Genomic DNA, 19,470 nt, shown 5'->3' with positions numbered 1-19,470 from the left:
GGAAACCCATAATCCAGAAAGTTCCGAATTACGGAAAGTCCGTCTCCCACAGACTCTATTATAACAATTTTTTTTTTTTAAATGATTTCTCTATAATAATAAAACAGTAGCTTGTACTTGATCCCAAATAAGAAATAATTAATCCTTATTGGAAGCAAAACCAGCCTATTGGGTTTATTTAATGTTTACATGATTTTCTAGTAGACTTAAGGTATGAAGATTCAAATTACAGAAAAATCCATTATCCGGAAAACCCCAGGTCCCGAGCATTCTGGATAATAGGTCCCATACCTGTGTGTATGTATATATATATATATATATATATATATATATATATATATATATATATATATATATATATATATATATATAGTTTTCTGGATAATGGATTTTTCTGTAATTTGGATTTGGATAAATCCCAGTGTGCATCTATATCTTTGGGGGGGAAGTATATATAGTGAATAAAGTACCCCCTCTTGTAAAATATAAGGATATTATAAGTTACCGAGGAGTTTCATGACCATATAAAAGTACGAGGCCGAAGGTCATGGTCATGGAACTCCGAGGTAACTTCTAATATCCTCATATTTTACAACTGGGGGTACTTTATTTATTATAATACACAAGTTTCAGTGAGTCATGTGACAGAAATGACATCAGAACTCACCGTTTATAACTGATGACATCAGAACTCACCGTTTATAAGGGTAGAATTTACAAGATATTCATGGCTTTTGTGTATTATATATATATTTCCCCCCCCAAAGATATACAGTAAATGCACACTGGGATTTATCTATAAAAATCTTCACCATCATTTATTCAATCATTAAAAGAAAACAGGCCAACTTTTTGATCCCCTACTTGGACCAAGGTCTTGAAAAAGGTCCAAGTAGGGGACCGAAACGTTAGCCTATTTTCTTTTAATGATTGAATAAATAATGGTGAAGATTTTCGTGGATAAATCCCAGTGTGCATCTATATCTTCAAAAATATTTGAACGATTGGCAACAGATAGCACCTGGGTCAGCAAAGTTTCAGTGTGGGAGGAGTGATTGGAGCTCACTGAGCATGTGCAGTGCCAGCGACACCAAGAAAAGTGCTGACAAAGACCAGAAAGTGCTAAGGGGAACAATTTTAGAGGCAAACATCTTCACTGGCAGGGCTACTGTAGGTTTGGGTTATCAGGTACAATAATTTGTTATGATCAAGTTGATTTTTAAGCATCGTTTAATATTTGTGCATTAATTATACCTCCTAACATTTTGGAAATAAAAAGAGGGACAAAATGTTGTCTCTCGTAGCATGTCGAAAAATGTGTTGACCACGCCCATTTTTGTGACCACACCCCCTAATTACCATGTTCATTTTACAAAATTTGGCAGGTTATGAAAATTTGTATTTCTGTGGTTTTTTTCAGTTATTACAGTTTTGCTAATGAAGGTGAATTGCCCTTTAAGCTGTGAGTCTCACTTTCCCAACGGACCTGTTATCTTATATTGTTACAATTACTTATTGGCTTATCTTGAAATTGTTACAAAAGTAACTTATAAGCAGCTGCAGCTGTTCTCGGCTCTCTTCCAAAAACCAATTAAGTTGGAAACTTTGTTTCTTTTTCTGGCTGTTCAGTGCAGAGAAAAACGGGACTTTCCAGTAGTGAAGGGCGAATTTGTCCAGTTTCGCGAAATTCACAAAACGAGAGAAAAATTAGAGAAACATGACATCGCCGGCGACATTGGACACCATTGAAATCAATGGGCGTCTGTTATTCGTCACCGGCTTCTAAATTGTCTATACCGTCACCGGTGGCAAATTCACAAATTTATTTGGTGGCAAAACGCGGAAATTCGCCGCAAACTTGCCCATCACTACTTTCCAGTACTAATGAGGGACTGCGGGTTGAGCTGTCAAAAGAGGGACTGTCCCTCTAAAAACGGGACAGTTAGGAGGTATGCTTTAATGCTCAGTAACCTCCAGTTACCCCACTGACCCGGGTGAAAATAAAAAGTGAAGAACAGGACAAAAGGTGAGAACAAAACTAAAAAAAGAGCAGAACATAAAAGAACAGGAAGGACACAGAGGAAAGCACAGGAGAAATGAATAATACTAATATCTATTACAGGCTCAGGGATTTATCGGAGCCATGGGGTGGAATTTCTATGCGGATTCCAGCCAAACCTTCCAACGGACACTTACAGGATCTGCATTCTTGAGAGGCCCCAGAATGCGCCATCTGTTAACTTGCTGATGTTGTTCCTCTGCAATTTTAAAACTTCCAAACTTTCCAGCCCCTGGAACGTCAGCCCTTCGATCAAGCGAATGCGATTCCGGTTCAGCTCCCTGCGATGGGAAATGTCATGCAACAACTGTTACAGAACGAGCTACAAGTGAGAGATAAAAAATACACTGAGCAGATACAAGATCCTATCGCCCTTATCTGCTTTCCCATCTACAACCTCCGCTGGGAAATAAGAACTTGCAGCGAATCAAAAGTCCCTAACAAAACGGGCTCTTGTGGGTCCCTCTTGTCTGTTCGCAGTCAGGGAAAAATGATCCTCCCTTCAGCTAAAACATTCCCTGAAAGCCAAACATGACTTTCTTTATTACTAAATCAGTCCCCGAGGCAAACTTTGCCTTAAGTACATCTCTCAGTTAGAGCAGAGCAGCTCAGGAGCCAAGAGCTCCAGTCCTGAAAGGGGGTGGAAATCCCAAAATAAAACATTGACTATGAAACAGAATGTGAGTCTATGCATGAAATACTCCATTGCTTATAAAGTCATTCAGAAATATAATTGCTATGGAAAGCAGTATCTGTCCCTCGCCTTCTATTCGCTGCACTGTTGCCTCAAATCACATGACTGGGGGCACCTGGGAAATTGACAATATGTCTCGTCCCATATCAGATTTCGAAATTAATATAAAAAAATCTGGGGCAGCACTATTAACTGATGCATTTTCCCACAACAGTATCACTTTAAGTATTCAGTGAACTAGTATATCATGTATTATAAGGGATAATGTCACTGAGGGGTTGTTCTGTGACCATATAAAGACACAAGGCTGCAGGCTGAGCTATACAGGGAACTCTGAGTATCACTCATGTATTATAAGGGATAATGTACCCCCTACTGTAAATGATAAGGATATTAGAAGTTACTGAGGGATTGTTCTGTGACCATATAAAGGCACAAGGCTGCAGGCTGAGTTATACAGGGAACTCTGAGTATCCCTCATGTATTATAAGGGATAATGTACCCCCTAATGTAAATGATAAGGATATTAGAAGTCACTGAGGGGTTATGTGGCCATATAAAGGCACAAGGCTGCAGGCTGAGTTATACAGGGAACTCTGAGTATCACTCATGTATTATATGGGATAATGTACCCCCTACTGTAAATGATAAGGATATTACAATTCACTGAGGGGTTGTTCTGTGACCATATAAAGACACAAGGCTGCAGGCTGAGTTATACAGGGAACTCTGAGTATCACTCATGTATTATATGGGATAATGTACCCCCTACTGTAAATGATAAGGATTATTTTTTCTGCAGGTCCTGACAATAAAACTGATGACATCACTAAACTCTGTATAGGAAAATACCGTATTATTTTTACTTATTTAAGGTTGTGGTTTCTTCGTTCTCCAGGTTCCCAGCTAAACTAACACTTGTGTGGTCTGGGGGAATATGTTGCCTCTCTAGTGTCGCTGCCAGACTGAGCGCAGAAGCATGATTATTATTATCCACATGCGGAGAGATAAAATTCTAACAATTATTAGGATTATTTTATTTTTTAATAAAGTCCAAAGCAAAGCATGATGGGTTAAGAAGCTCTTTAATCCCCATATAATCAATTCTGAGAGGGGAGAACCCTGCGGCCGCCCCAAGCAACTAGTTATTTTATTAAGTGTTGTGTTTCTCTTAATGGACTTTGCACCCAAGTGGAACGCTTTCAGGGGGCTGCTTAATCCCAGGAGGTGCTGAATCTGGATTAAATGGGGGCCCAGGGAGGTTAATTAAAGTTGCCGGTGCTACTCACAGTTGGGTTAGTCTGGGCAGTCGGAATAGTTTGACAGGAAGCTGAGAGATTCTGTTTTTGCTCAGACGAAGTGTAAGCAGCGAGCGTGACAGGCTGTCAAAGGAGCCCGGCTCCAAACTGCTGATCTTGTTGCTTCCCAGGTGGCTGCCGAATGGTAATAAAAAAAAATAAAAGAGAAATAAATAAAAAATCCTACTATAAGCAGGAAACCAGATACAAATGCAGCATGTGTGTGCTCAAGTCTCGTCTAAAGGGAAACTATAGAAATAAAGGGGTTGTTCACCTTCGAGCAGAACTTTTAGGGGCAGATTTATCAAGGGTCGAAATTTTTTTTATGGTCAAAACTCTCATACGACTAGGGAGTTATTCAAATTCAATTTGAGTTTTTTAAAAAAAAAATTGAATTTGATTTTTGAGATTTATCATACTCTGGCCCTTTAAGAACTCAAATTTGACTATTCGACACCTAAAATCTGCCGAATTGGTGTTTAAGTTAAAGGGAGAGATCCAGGGATCATTTTGGAGTTCTTTGCAGCCTTCCAGACATTCGATTTTTTTTTCAGAGAAAAAAAACTCGAATCAAGTTTTTTAAATTCAAATCGAATTCAAATCAAATTCAATTCCGAGTTTTTGGGTTGATTCAATTCATCCAAGTTTTAATAATTCCATTTTATTAATAAATATTGATTAGTCAAATTTAAATTTGATGCCCATTAAAGTCTAAGGGTATCACATTTTTTTGCCAAATTATTTTTGACGCGCGTCATTTTTTTTTTTTTTGACACGCGACGCCATACAAGTCTATGGGCATCATTTCCACTGAGAAACAAGGCGAAATGTGAGTTTTTAAAAACTCACATGAATTCAGAATTCGACCTTTGTTAAATGTGCCGCTTAGTAAGACGAAAAGAGTGATATTGAAAATTTCCAATTGGTTTTAATTCTTTATTATTTGTGGTTTTTGAGTTATTTATCTTTTTATTCCACAGCTCTCCAGTTTGAAATTTCAGCAACCTGGTTGTTAAGAGTCTAAATTACCCTAGCAACCATGCACTATGAATAGGAGAGGGTCTGAATAGGAAGATGGGTAATAAAAACATCTTTTCCATGAAAGATCGTTATTGTAACGTCTATGGCCACCTTTAGAAAGAATGTGGCAGTTAGTGATGTACATTGGGCTTATTGCTGCTGTATTTGGCTGAAGCTACAGGAGCCCCCTGTCAGTGCTGCTGAAATCCTCAATCATTAATAGAGTTTACAGCAGCCCAGAACTTACTGAGCATGTGCAGGGCCACTGACACCGGGGAAAAAGCCAAATGTGTCACAAAGGAACTGTAACCACTGGACTGGTACCTTAATTCCCTGTGCATTAATGCATGATACCCTTGTACCCCCCCAAAAAAAATATAACTTACAGCTCCTTAATCCGCAGTCCTGCAGGGAACGAAACGCTTCGAATTTCCGTCAGCTCATTGGAGCTTAAGTCTAGTGATTCCAGAGCAACGTACAGTTTCAGATGGGAGGGATCGATGGTGCGGATTTTGTTATGGTGCCTGAAACACACAGAATAAAACAACAATGAGCGCCCAGTTATCACCAGTCTTTTTCCAAAAGGGGGGTACTGGTATAGGGTTAAAGGAGAAGGAAAGCTCCAAGACACAATAGTACAAGCTAGAACGCTACATTTATTCTGCAGAATGCTTTACCATACCTGAGTAAACAGCTGTAGACACTCTCTGTTTGTTTAGGATAGCAGCTGCCACAGGGTCGGACTGGGGGGCCCGGGGCCCACCGGGACAGCTGGTCCAGGGCCCCCCGCCGCTCTGTGTGCCGCTCGGTGTGCCGCTCTGTGTGCACGCAAGAACGCGAGCGGCGTTTCTCTGTGCGCATGCGCGAGTGGTGTTTCTTTGTGCGAATGCGCGAGTGGTGTTCCTTTGTGCGCATGCTTGAGCGGCGAAGCGCCGAAAACTTTTTTTTTTTTAAAAAATTTAATTTTGGGAGAGGGGGACTGGCCCGGCGGGGGCCCACGAGGGTCGGGGCCCACCGGGTTTTTTCCCGGTATCCCGCCGGGCCAGTCCGACACTGAGCTGCCATATAAACTTGGAGTGACATCACTTCCTGCCTGGGTCTCCCTGCTCACTTACAGCTCTGGCCTCAGATTACAGCAGGGAGGGGAGGAGGGAGGGGAAGAGGAGCAAACTGAGCATGCTCAAGCCCAAGCCCTGGAGGTTTGAGCTGAAAACAGGAAGTCTGATACAGAAGCCCATGAGTACACAATAGAAGGAATGAAATGTGCTGTTTCTTTTGACAGAGGACTCAGAGCAGCATTACTTTGAGGGTTTACTGGTGTATTTATATAGACCTTTCTGATAAAGTCTACTTGATTTTAGCATTTCCGCACACACTCAATGCAATTGGGGAGTTTACCCCATTTATCATTTCACCACAATGTCAACGTTTTGGAGGGTACCCCCACCCTTCGTCCTGACGACCTGTCTATGTGTGCACTAGTGAGATATCCGACCCCACCGGGGAGCCCCTGTTTGTTTTTTGGGGGGAAACGTGGCCTCTTCAGGTTAACCCCCTACTGCAGAAAAACAAGGCTCTTGGTATCCTTCACATATCTGCTGAATCAGAACTTCCCGGGGGGAAACTGGGCCGATTCTCAGGGCAGATGTTCTGTTTATTCAGGTGGGAATTAGATCCAAAGGAACGAGGATAGGCCAACGTCAATGAACCCAAGGGGCAGAGGCAAGAAAAATCCTCAGGAACAGACAGCAACAACTTGTTTTATTCTTTATAATTCAAAACAAATGGAAACAAATGAGCCTCACGGAACAAAACGCTGCAAATCCCAAGTACTGAAAGTGAAAATCAATGGCTCAACCAACAAAACAGCCTTTCAAATGGGACTAAAGGGGAACTATTATCTATGTATAGGGTTTTGCTTATATTTATTTACCCCTGCAAAAGACAGTAAGGATAAGGGGAACCTATAAGTCAGCTCCACCCATACACAGACTAAAACATCATTTATATGCCAACAGAAAAGGCGTAAGGCTTACGCCGTAAGCCTACAGACATCTTGTGTGTCATTGGACACAAGTGACATCATTAAACAACAATTCTAACGTATGACATCACTAAGCCGGATAACGGATCTTTCTATAATTTGGATCTTTGTACCTTAGAAAATCACATAAACATTAAATAAACTCAATAGGCTGGTTTTGCTTTCAATAAGGATTTATTATATCTTAGTTGGGATCAAGTACAAGCTACTGTTTTATTATTACAGAAAAAATAGAATACATTTTTAAAATTTGGATTATTTGATTATAATGGAGTCTATGGGAGACAGCCTTTATGTTATTCAGAGCTTTCTGGATAACATGTTTCCAGATAATGGATCCTATAACCTGTATAATCCGTGATGTCATCGGTGTCACCTGACTCACTGAAGCATATGTATTCTAAAAAAAAAAAAAGAAAAAAAGTACCCCCTGCTGCAAAATAAAAAGATAATAGAATATTCTACTCTACTATTCCACACTAGCTTTTTTCATTTTAAAATCTTTACAACTAATTCGATTTTTAGAAGGCGCACATCCAATTTTAATTCAATAGTGAGGTGCTTGTCCCATGAAGACCGCCCAAACAAACACTACCAAAAATTCAATATAAAGATAAATATAGGGACTGCACACTCAAATTTAAAAAGGCAAAATGTTATTACATTTACAAAAATACACTTACATTTTCAGATATGGCCCAGTATTGGCCCTACGCGTTTCGACCACAAACTCATATAAAAAACACAAAAATTCATAAATTATTGCAAAAAAGAAAAAAGGCCATTATTGGGCCATAGCTGAAAATGTAACGGGCCGATTCACTAACTTCGAGTGAAGGATTCGAAGTAAAAAAAAATTTACAATTTTTGTGCTCCTCGACTATCGAATTGGCGTAAATTCGCCTGAGTAGAATGATTCGAATAGATTGAGCGCAAAAACGCTGCGACTATTCGCCATTCGATAGTCGAAGTACTGGATCGAGTGCAAAAACGCTGCAACTATTCGCCCATTCGATAGTCGAAGTACTGTCTCTTTTAAAAATACTTCGACTGCCTACTTCGCCACCTAAAACCTACCGAATTGCTTTAAAAGCCTATGGGAAAGTCCCATAGGCTTGTTTTCCAAGTTTTTGATCGAATAAAAAGGCATTCGATCGAATGAAAATCCTTCGAGCGAATATTCGATCGAGCGCCTATTCGCCTGGCGAATATTCGCCAATTCGACTATTCGCCAGCGCGTAAATTCGCCCGAATTGCCTATTCGATTCTATTCCCCAGTCGAATTTCGAGGGATTTAACACCTCGAAATTCGACCCTTGATGAATTTGCCCCTAAGTGTATTTTTGTAAATGTACTGTAATAACATTTTGCCTTTTTAAATTTGAGTGTTCAGTCCCTATATTTATCTTTATATCTTTATATTCATTTTAAAATCTTGGCATTATAGAAATAAGGAATATTTTGAGAGTTAAACCATCATACCTTTGTACTGGAAATGCAAGGAAGTTTCAATGTGTAAAATAGAAATATACATCGAAGTCATGTTCTGGGCACACGATAAACTATTGACTTATGGTATTTTGTTGTATCTGAGGTTAAACAGTATGGTAGCTCCTACCCATATAGGAAACAATTAGCATGCCTGTACTCAAGGAATAAGGCTAAACCCCACGATTAGTTGTACACAGCCTCCCATCAAGATTTTAGGAAACAGTGATCATAGTTTAAAATAAAGGATTTCACAGCTGGGAAGGCTTTGATATTTCATGAGAACAAGAAGTAATTGCTCAGGGATTGAAGTATCTGTTAACAGGGAGACTCATTAAATCCTTGTTTAACTATCCACAGGCTTCCTTCCTGGCCTAAAGTAAGGAACCTACCATACCAAATATGTACTGTATACCCTGAAATTGCAAGCCTAAGATTTCCAATATCCTTATCATTTACAGTAGGGGGTACATTATCCCTTATAATACATGAGTGATACTCAGAGTTCCCTGTATAACTCAGCCTGCAGCCTTGTGTCTTTATATGGTCACAGAATCCCTCAGTGACTTCTAATATCCTTATCATTTACAGTAGGGGGTACATTATCCCTTATAATACATGAGTGATACTCAGAGTTCCCTGTATAACTCAGCCTGCAGCCTTGTGCCTTTATATGGTCACAGAACCCCTCAGTGACTTCTAATATCCTCATCATTTACAGTAGGGGGTACATTATCCCTTATAATACATGAGTGATACTCAGAGTTCCCTGTATAACTCAGCCTGCAGCCTTGTGTCTTTATATGGTCACAGAACAACCCCTCAGTGACTCCTAATATCCTTATTTACAGTAGGGGGTACATTATCCCTTATAATACATGAGTGATACTCAGAGTTCCCTGTATAACTCAGCCTGCAGCCTTGTGCCTTTATATGGTCACAGAACAACCCCTCAGTGACTCCTAATATCCTTATTTACAGTAGGGGGTACATTATCCCTTATAATCTGAGTAAAAATAGTTCGAATATTCGACCATTTGATAATCGAAGTACTGTCTCTTTAAAAAACATTGACTTCAAATTAAACCTGGCAAAGTGCTATGTTAGCTGATGGGAACCTTCTACAACCATTTTCTAAGTCTTTACACATTGAAGTAAAATCGTTCGATCGTACGCTAAAATAGTTCGAATCGTTAGTTTCGAACGATTTAATCGTTCGATCGAACAATTTTAGTTTGATTGAACGATGGCCAAATTCGGTGAAAAATACTTCGATATTCGAAATATTTTAGAAATGTGTTTATCGAAATTTATCAAACTCTAGGCCTTTAAGAATTTAGAATTTGACTATTGGCCACCTAAAACCAGCCGATTTCATGTATAAGTCAATGGGAGAGGTCCAGTGACCAATTTGAACACGTCTGTAGCATTCCTGACATTCGATTTTTTTCGGAGAAAAAATTTGATTGGGTTTAAGATATTCATTTTTTTTAATAAATAACCCCCAATTGAATATATTAGAGTTTAAAAAAACCTCACATGAATTCGAAATTCGACCCTTGATAAATGTACTTCGATGTGATGGAAAGGAAAGGTTCTGAATGTATCGAGGCTGAATATATTTAGAAGTCCCTCTGGGAAGGAGCGAAGGCTGAAGCGCGGTTCCGAGCCACATAACTGAGCTGCGCAGGAGCCAAGCTTTCGCCGTAATATCTCTCAGATGCGCTTTAAAGTGATTCACATCTGAATAATGCAAAACAGCTTGTGAATCTCAAATACCAAATAGGGCAATAGAAGAATTTTGGAAATCACAGCCTTATTACTGTGATTAGGTGCCAAATCCATAATCGCAACCAAATGGGCCGCATGTAAGCAGTTGATTAAACCAGTTTGTTTTTGTAATGTCTGACATGGAAAAATACAATTATTGGTACATTTACTGTAGTTGTATGTTTGCTACAAACATTTGGACACAGAGAACCTAATAAACCGAAAGTATTAATTGTGACCGGGTTAATGTTTGTAGTGGAGACACCGTCCCAGACCTCCCTTATCTCACTGGCTGCAATGGGAGCTCCTGATGCAGAATTCAGAGACGATTAATAACATAAAATCAAAGGGATTCTACTCTAACATTTATCAATATTTTCTGTAGTTTTTTTTTACTGAAGATGAATCTTGTGTAATAACCCATGAGTGATACTCAGAGTTCCCTGTATAACTCAGCCTGCAGCCTTGTGCCTTTATATGGTCACAGAACAACCCCTCAGTGACTTCTAATATCCTTATCATTTACAGTAGGGGGTACATTATCCCTTATAATACATGAGTGATACTCAGAGTTCCCTGTATAACTCAGCCTGCAGCCTTGTGCCTTTATATGGTCACAGAACAACCCCTCAGTGACTTCTAATATCCTTATCATTTACAGTAGGGGGTACATTATACCTTATAATACAGGAGTGATACTCAGAGTTCCCTGTATAACTCAGCCTGCAGCCTTGTGTCTTTATATGGTCACAGAACAACCCCTCAGTGACTTCTAATATCCTTATCATTTACAGTAGGGGGTACATTATCCCTTATAATACATGAGTGATACTCAGAGTTCCCTGTATAACTCAGCCTGCAGCCTTGTGCCTTTATATGGTCACAGAACCCCTCAGTGACTTCTAATATCCTTATCATTTACAGTAGGGGGTACATTATCCCTTATAATACATGAGTGATACAGTTCCCTGTATAACTCAGCCTGCAGCCTTGTGTCTTTATATGGTCACAGAACAACCCCTCAGTGACTTCTAATATCCTTATCATTTACAGTAGGGGGTACATTATCCCTTATAATAAATGAGTGATACAGTTCCCTGTATAACTCAGCCTGCAGCCTTGTGTCTTTATATGGTCACAGAACCCCTCAGTGACTTCTAAAATCCTTATAATTTACAGGAGGGGGATCAGGATTTATTATGCTTTATATAAACATAATTAATGAAGGTTAAGTGGCTATTTGTATACTCACTTTCTCCTAACCACTGCAGCACTTTATATATATATATAGATATATCATCTTTATGACTTGTTATTATTCTCCCTCCCAAACCCTCTTGCTGCTCGACTTATCATTTACCTTCATCTTGTTGGTCTTTCAGTTTAATTTCAGTTTAACATCAATTGATCTCTGCTTTAATTAGTCATTAAGAGCGATTGATTCTCTTAAATAGAGTTTTATACTGTGTGTAAAAGCCTATCAGGCCCACTGATTTTGTTTCAGCCGGGCATGAATCACAGAGCGCTGCTAAACTCACTGTGAATAATCTAATCCTATTAACACTAATTCAGTCCCAGATATCTGTTCTGAGCGCTTCTTAATTACATAAACATGACTAATTTCATTTACGGGAATCCTACACAGAGGAAAGAATTAACATACTTTTCTGCAGGACAAGATTGTTTATGACATGACTTAAAACCTATCGCTAGATAACATGCTAATCAGCAAATCCACCTATAAAAGGTATGAGGGTATAGCTTATTGTGTGCCCAGAACATTCCTTCTCTGTATATTTGTATTTATACATATGGGAGGAGGAGGTGCCATATTGATTCCCTTAGACAGTACAGTATGAGGGTGTAGCTTATTGTGTGCCCAGAACATTCCTTCTCTGTATATTTGTATTTATACATATGGGAGGAGGAGGTGCCATATTGATTCCTTAGACAGTACAGTATGAGGGTATAGCTTATTGTGTGCCCAGAACATTCCTTCTCTGTATATTTGTATTTAAACATATGGGAGGAGGAGGTGCCATATTGATTCCCTTAGACAGTACAGTATGAGGGTATAGCTTATTGTGTGCCCAGAACATTCCTTCTCTGTATATTTGTATTTATACATATGGGAGGAGGAGGTGCCATATTGATTCCCTTAGACAGTACAGTATGAGGGTATAGCTTATTGTGTGCCCAGAACATTCCTTCTCTGTATATTTGTATTTATACATATGGGAGGAGGGAGGTGCCATATTGTTTCCCTTAGACAGTACAGTATGAGGGTAAACCCAACCGACCGAAATCTACACAGCACTAATCATATCCGTAATATTAAACAAGCTTAAAAGACCAGTAACATCTATTTTTTTTTTTTTTTAATTTGTTAGTATACAACAGAAAAAAAACCCCACAAAGACAAATGAAACTTTGAAATTTCTAAGTCTTTATTAAGAAATAACTTACCGAAACTCCGTTTGCGCTCCTCTTCAGAAAAGGCGTCAGGGCGACGATCCATTGTGCGGCAATTGATTTCTCCTCCCTGGCTATCTCCTATAATGATGGCAGGAGAAATCGTGTGCCGCACGATGGATCGCCTTTTCTGAAGAGGAGCACAAACTGAGTTTCGGTAAGTTATTTCTTAATAAAGACTTAGCAATTTCAAAGTTTCATTTGCCTTTGTGGGGGTTTTTTCGGTTGTATACTAACAAATTTTTTTAAAAAAGATTTGATGTTACTGGTCCTTTAATAAAAATGCAAATGTCGATACAAACGTCTACAGATTCTCTGACCCAAACCAAAGAATGACCATCAGAATGATGAATGCGGATTTGGTTCTTTGAGTAGAACATTCCTTTCAGAAGAAAGACCATTCAGCAGGAGAAAAGCTCAGGGAGAAAGAACCTTTTCCGAGAAATTGGAAAAGTTCTTGCCGGCGTCATTGTGTTAGAGAGAAACAGCGAGAGAAAGGACGAGAGAGCCTCAATGCTTCCTCCACAAATGCTCCTTTCACATCGGCTTTAGCTCCTTTAAAACATCTGAATACATGAGATCCCGTTGACCGGCACCCATTCTTATTGGCCATTCCCGTAACAGTGGGAGAAAACTAATTGACCCGTTTCTATTCAATGCAGGACACAATGGAAAAAGAAAGGGGCTTTCAACACAGAACTCTGCCCCTAATACAATTTATTGGGACCTTTAGGCTGTTAAATGCGTCTTTCCCCTTTAACTTTCGAAACCTTTCAACATGACAAAGCCTGGCCAACTTCCCCTTTATTCTTCTGGGTAGAATTGGCCACGTAACCAATTAGTCGTCGCCAGTAGAATCCAACGTAAGAGGTTTTCCTGGCGGCATTTAAGAGCCCAGAACAACACGCACCTCGATAAACCCAAACAATTCTAAACATCTGACTGTGGCGAAATGTGTCAGTTGCGTTTCACAAGACTTTATATAACAAGGTGCAGTCGCCCAGAGAACTTTCTTCTGATTACCTTGGACCGGGTTTTGGTTTTGAAATAGACAAAAATATTTATGGGCAGATTTAGGGGTTTTAAACTCAATGTTCTTTTGCTTTCAGCGAATCAGCGACTGCAACAAATGATGTAACAAATGATGTAACAATGATGTAACAAATGATGTAACAATGATGTAACAATGATGTAACAATGATGTAACAATGATACGACTGGCCCATGGGCCAACTGGAGCGAATAAGGGGTCAAACATAGAAAGATCACAAAAGCTCCAATCCAATACAGGTATGGGACCTCTTATCCAGAGTGCCCAGCACCTGGGGGAGGTTCCAGGATAATGGATTTTCCCATCATTTGGAGCTTCATACCTTAAAGGAACATTAACACCAAAAAATGAAAGTGTTTTAAAGTAATGAAAATGTCATGTAGTGTTGCCCTGCACTGGTAATACTGATCTGTTTGCTTCAGAAAAACTATTAAAGTTCATATAAACAAGCTGCTGAGTAGCAATGGTGGAAATTGAAAAAAATGTATATGGAACAGGATAAATAGTGGATAACAGATAACATTATGTTCTACAGAGCTTATCTGCTATCTGCTGTGTAACTTGAGCCTTTTCTCCTTTGAATGTCTGCCCCCATGGTTACACAGCAGCTGTTTATATAAACTATAGTAGTACTTATCTGTTATCTACTATGTATCCTGTGCTTGAATGGCTGCCCCCCATGGTTACACAGCAGCTTGTTTATATAAACTATAGTAGTACTTATCTGTTATCTACTGTGTATCCTGTGCTTGAATGGCTGCCCCCATGGCTACACAGCAGCTTGTTTATATAAACTATAGTAGTACTTATCTGTTATCTACTGTTTATCCTGTGCTTGAATGGCTGCCCCCATGGCTACACAGCAGCTTGTTTATATAAACTTTAGTAGTGTTTTGTGAAGCAAACATATAGTTTAACCAGTGCTGGGAAACACTGCATTATATTTTTATTACTTTAAAACAATTTCATTTTTTTGTGTTACTGGTCCTACATTTTTGATGTTACTAGAAAATCATTAACTAAACCCAATAGGCTGGTTCTCTCACAGTAAGGATTATATCTTAGTTTGGGTCAGCTATGGGACTTGTTATCCAGAATGCTCAGGACCTGGGGCTTTCTGTAATTTGGATCTATATATTTATTAAGTCTACTGGAAAATCATATAAACATTAAATAAACTCAATAGGCTGGTTCTGCTTCCCATATGGATTAATTATACCTTAGTTGGGATCAAGTACAGGTATGGGTCCTGTTATCCAGAATGCTTGGGACCTGGGGCTTTCTAGATAAGGGATCTTTCCATAATTTGGATCTTCATACATTACGTCTACTAGAAAATCATATAAACATTAAATAAATCCAATAGGCTGGTTTTGCCTCCAATAAGGATTAATTATATCTTAGTTGGGATCAAGTACAAGCTACTGTTTTATTATTACAGAGAAAAAGTAAATCCTTTTTTGAAATGTAGATTACTTGGATAAAATGGAGTCTATGGGAGACGGCCTTTCCGTAATTCGGCGCTTTCTGGATAATGGGTTACCGAATTACAGATCCCATACCTGTACAAGACAACATTTTTAAAAATTTGGAATATTTGGATAAAATGGAAACTATGGGACACAGCCTTTCTGTAATTCCGCGCTTTCTGGATAATGGGTTTTCCGGATAAAGGATCCCATAAGTGCATATATGAAAATAGGTCCCAATTGTGGACCGAAACGTCGGACATTACAGAATGATAATAAAAGAATTACGCTTTTAAAGGGAGTGCTGGTCAGAAGATTTTAGTTAGTCATGTGACAGAAATTACATCACTACTCACCGTTTATTACTGATGACATCAGTACTCACCGTTTATAAGGATATAATTTACAAGATATTCATGGCTTTTGTGTATTATATATATATACACGCACGGAGCAAAACCTCGGTTCTGCCAGCGACCCACTGACCCACTCTTTGCTGATCTAAACTAAATCACACACATTACACAATGTGTCCCCCTCTGGGCAATACATTGTTTAATGCAGATAAAAAATTATTTTCCAGAACATGCTGAAATGTTCTTTAAACGGTCTTCAAAACTGACTTGAATAGGTCATTTGGGCTTTTGTTCTAAGGGCCATTTGCAACATGTCCGGGTTTCGTTCTGTTGACAGGTGTAACAGTAATCCAGATATACCCTGGCAGTTGCCGTGTAGAAATGAGGCTAATTCTCCTTTCAGTCATACGTTACTTGCCCTTTGAGCTCAGAGTGATTGGCAGATAGAATGTAATGGATTTGTTTACCTTAAAGGACCAGTAACATAATTTTTTTTGTAGTATACAACAAAAAAAACACAAAGACTTGACTTTGAAATCGCTAAGTCCTTTATTAAGAAATAACTTCCGAAGCTCCGCTTGCGCTCCTCTTCAGAAAAGGCGATCCATCGTGTGGCGCTTGATTTCTCCTCCCTGCCTTTCTTATAGGAGATAGCCAGGGAGAAGAAATTAAGTGCCGCACCATGAACCGTCGCCCTGTTGCCTTTTCTGAAGAGGAGCGCAAACAGACTTTAACTAAGTTATTTCTTAGGGCAAGGCCAGGCGTGGCATTTTTAAAAAAGCTCCGCCAGGTGTAAATACGCATAAACCGCACTACCACTGAAACGAATGGAAAACGCACTATGGCAATTCACACAGGGCTCTTGCAAGCTGAAATCCGCCACAGGACGCCAGTATTGGCGTTTTTCAGCAGAAACGCCAATTCGTCAAGAAACTACCAAATCAATAGCGTCTATGGTATCTGCACGTTTGAAACCACACTTTGCGTAAATACGCAGCGTATTTTAAATATAGCGGCAAAAAACTCAATGAGAATAATGAGAAGTGCATGTTGGGAAAAGAAACCTACGTGCTGAAAAACGCCTGAAAAACACATGTTGACACCCGGCACTAATTATCCAGCAGAAAATGAGCTTCCCTGGCTGTAATATAAGCTGATGCTACAGGTTTGCTGATTATTCAATTCTGATGCTAATTGCACTGGTTTCTGTGCTGCCATGTAGTAATTATCTGTATTAATTACTAATCAGCCTTATATTGTGACATTTCTATTCTATGTGTACTGTATATTGTGAGTGGGTCCCTAAGCTCAGTAAGTGACAGCAGCACAGAGCATGTGCAGTGAATCAGCAGAAAAGAAGATGGGGAGCTACTGGGGCATCTTTGGAGACACAGATCTTTACTGCTAAAGGGCTGTGGTTGCCTTGGGCTGGTACAGAAGTACAAAACATCATGTTCACCATTTCTAGCTACTTCTTTAGTTAGGCTTTAGTTCTCCTTTAAAAAAATTTAAAGGTGACACAAAGGGGTGACAGTTTTGTGACCTTTTCAATGGATGAAGAAAAGAGAAGTATTTGGCCATTACCTGCAGAATGTATGGCACGCTGCCAGGGTGTTATTAATGGCGTGTCATGCCAAGTCATCTCCAGCGTTTTCGCTTCTTCTCTTTTTTACTCGTAAGTAAACACAGGTGAGCAAACGTAGCAGAAAACATTCTATCAGACACTAACAAAGTGCAGATCAGGATTGGGATCCAAACCTGCCTCTGTAACCGGCTTAAAATAAACAGCGCTGAGTTACTGGGAGGCGCCGCCCGACACTACAAAGCGCGAATCCAAAAGGTTTAATGAGGCAGAGAGATCTGTGCAAACAGAGCTTACGCTCAGAAACACGTCGTTTTAGTTCCCCTTGTGAGGGCAGGGCGTGGAACAAGGAAAGGCCAAGGTAAACACCAGCAAGTTTGTTATTGTAAAGCCTTAAGGTGTCAGGGAAAGTGTTCCCTTCCCCAGCTCTGAATTACCTGCCTGAAAGGGATCAAACGCCGTCAATTTAGGGATTTGTGGTGACTTGTCTCTTCACACTCTGACAAGGGGAAAGGGGATCTCGCCCTCAGCACAGGAAGGGGCTCTTTATTCTAAGGGCACTGCATCTCTACACATACAGGTGGTCAGGAATTAGATTATTTTCTAATAAAATAAATCACCCTTTTTTGCACAGGCGCAGAATTTGTCAAGCAGTCAGAACAAGCCGTAGAGAGAATAATAAGTCACAAAAAGAAACGGCTTTTACCCATTACCCATTGCTCCCATTACCAGTGGTGTAACTGGAGTATGCCGGGCCCCCTGCAAAATAATCCTCAAATGGGCCCACCCAACTCCGCCCATATCCCACCCGACTACGCCCATGTCCCATCCGACTCAGCCCATGTCCCACTGACTCCTCCCATGTCCCACCCAATTACGCCCATGTCTCATTAGACTCTGCCAAGGTCCCACCCAAACCCAACCCATGTCCCGCCCGATTCCGCCCATGTCCCGGGCGATTCCGCCCATAAGAGAGATCAGCTGGGGAGGAGGTTTTTTTTTTTTAATTCGCTATAGAGGGTGCAGGCCCCCCGGTTCCACTGCCTCTTGAATTAACAAATAACTTTAAAACCAATGAAAATATTTAACACATATTGGCTTTACTGAGAATCTCATGTTTTTTATTTATAGAGTTCCCATTTAAAATGCTACCTGGTTGCCGAGGTCGGCAGCACCTAGCAACTACACTCATTCTGAGGCCACATTTTTATTTCTTACTGTTTAACAAAGATTAACTTATCTGCCTACCATTCAACCTCTGTGTGTTGCTAGAGATAGAGGGACCCTAGCAACCACATTAAGAGCAGAACAAAAAGCATTACATGCAAAAATAAAATGACTGTCAGTTGCCTTTATATAACACAGTCAGCAGAAAAAACAGAGGTGATATAAAGGTGAAACATGGCCTTTAATGTGCACAATAAACAGATAGCGGCCATAGCGAGAGCACAAGGGGGGGGGATTAAAGGTTAAATCGAAATGACTTACAGTGAGAGGGCGGTTACTTGAGGAGCAGCAGCGCCAAGGTGAGGGATGCCTGTCAGTTCGTTGTTTCCCAGGTTTCTAGAACATAGATAGACATAAGGTTAATAGTGTGTATATATATATATATATATATATATATATATATATATATATATATATATATATATATATATATATATATATATATATATATATATATATATATACATATATATATATATACATATAATACAGAGATACTTAATACATTGTGTGGAATGAGCAGAATGATAAGCATCTGCTCTCTTTTATCTATGCAATTTCAACAATCCGGTTGCTAGGTTCCAAATGACCCTAGCAACCACACATTAAAGGGTTGTTCACCTTTAAATTAACTTTTACTATGTGGTAGAGAGTGAAATTCTGAGATAATTTGCAAATGGTTTTCATGATTTATTGTTTGTGTTTTTTGAGTCATTTCGCTTTTTATTCAACAGCTCTCCAGTTTGCAATGTCAGCAATCTGGTTGCTAGGATCCTAATTCCCCTAGCAACCATGTACTGATTTGAATAAAAGACTGGGCTATGAATAGGAGAGCCCTGAATAGAAAGATGAGTGATACAAAGTAGCAATAACAATACATGTGTAGGCTTTACAGAGCATTTGTTTTTTTAGATGGAGGTTAGTGACCCCTATCTGAAAG

The 19,470-nt window shown here is 39.5% G+C and overlaps 1 protein-coding gene across 3 annotated transcripts in view; it reads right to left on the bottom strand.

The window, feature by feature from the left end:
* Positions 1-19,470, bottom strand: part of lrig1.S (leucine-rich repeats and immunoglobulin like domains 1 S homeolog) — an 85,700-nt gene that overhangs the window by 28,382 nt on the left and 37,848 nt on the right. For all 3 annotated transcript variants that reach the window (XM_018261491.2, XM_041561775.1, XM_041561776.1), the window contains exons 3-6: positions 18,792-18,866; positions 5,458-5,595; positions 4,043-4,186; positions 2,197-2,340 (exon numbers count right to left, since the gene is read on the bottom strand). In XM_018261491.2, the coding sequence (XP_018116980.1) occupies positions 2,197-2,340; positions 4,043-4,186; positions 5,458-5,595; positions 18,792-18,866 (501 nt within the window). The remainder of the gene's footprint in view (positions 1-2,196; positions 2,341-4,042; positions 4,187-5,457; positions 5,596-18,791; positions 18,867-19,470) is intronic.

This window comes from Xenopus laevis, chromosome 4S (genome assembly GCF_017654675.1).
Source record: "Xenopus laevis strain J_2021 chromosome 4S, Xenopus_laevis_v10.1, whole genome shotgun sequence".
Classification (NCBI taxonomy): domain Eukaryota; kingdom Metazoa; phylum Chordata; class Amphibia; order Anura; family Pipidae; genus Xenopus; species Xenopus laevis.
Note: the sequence above shows the minus strand (reverse complement) of the source record. Positions and strands in the feature narration are given on the sequence as shown.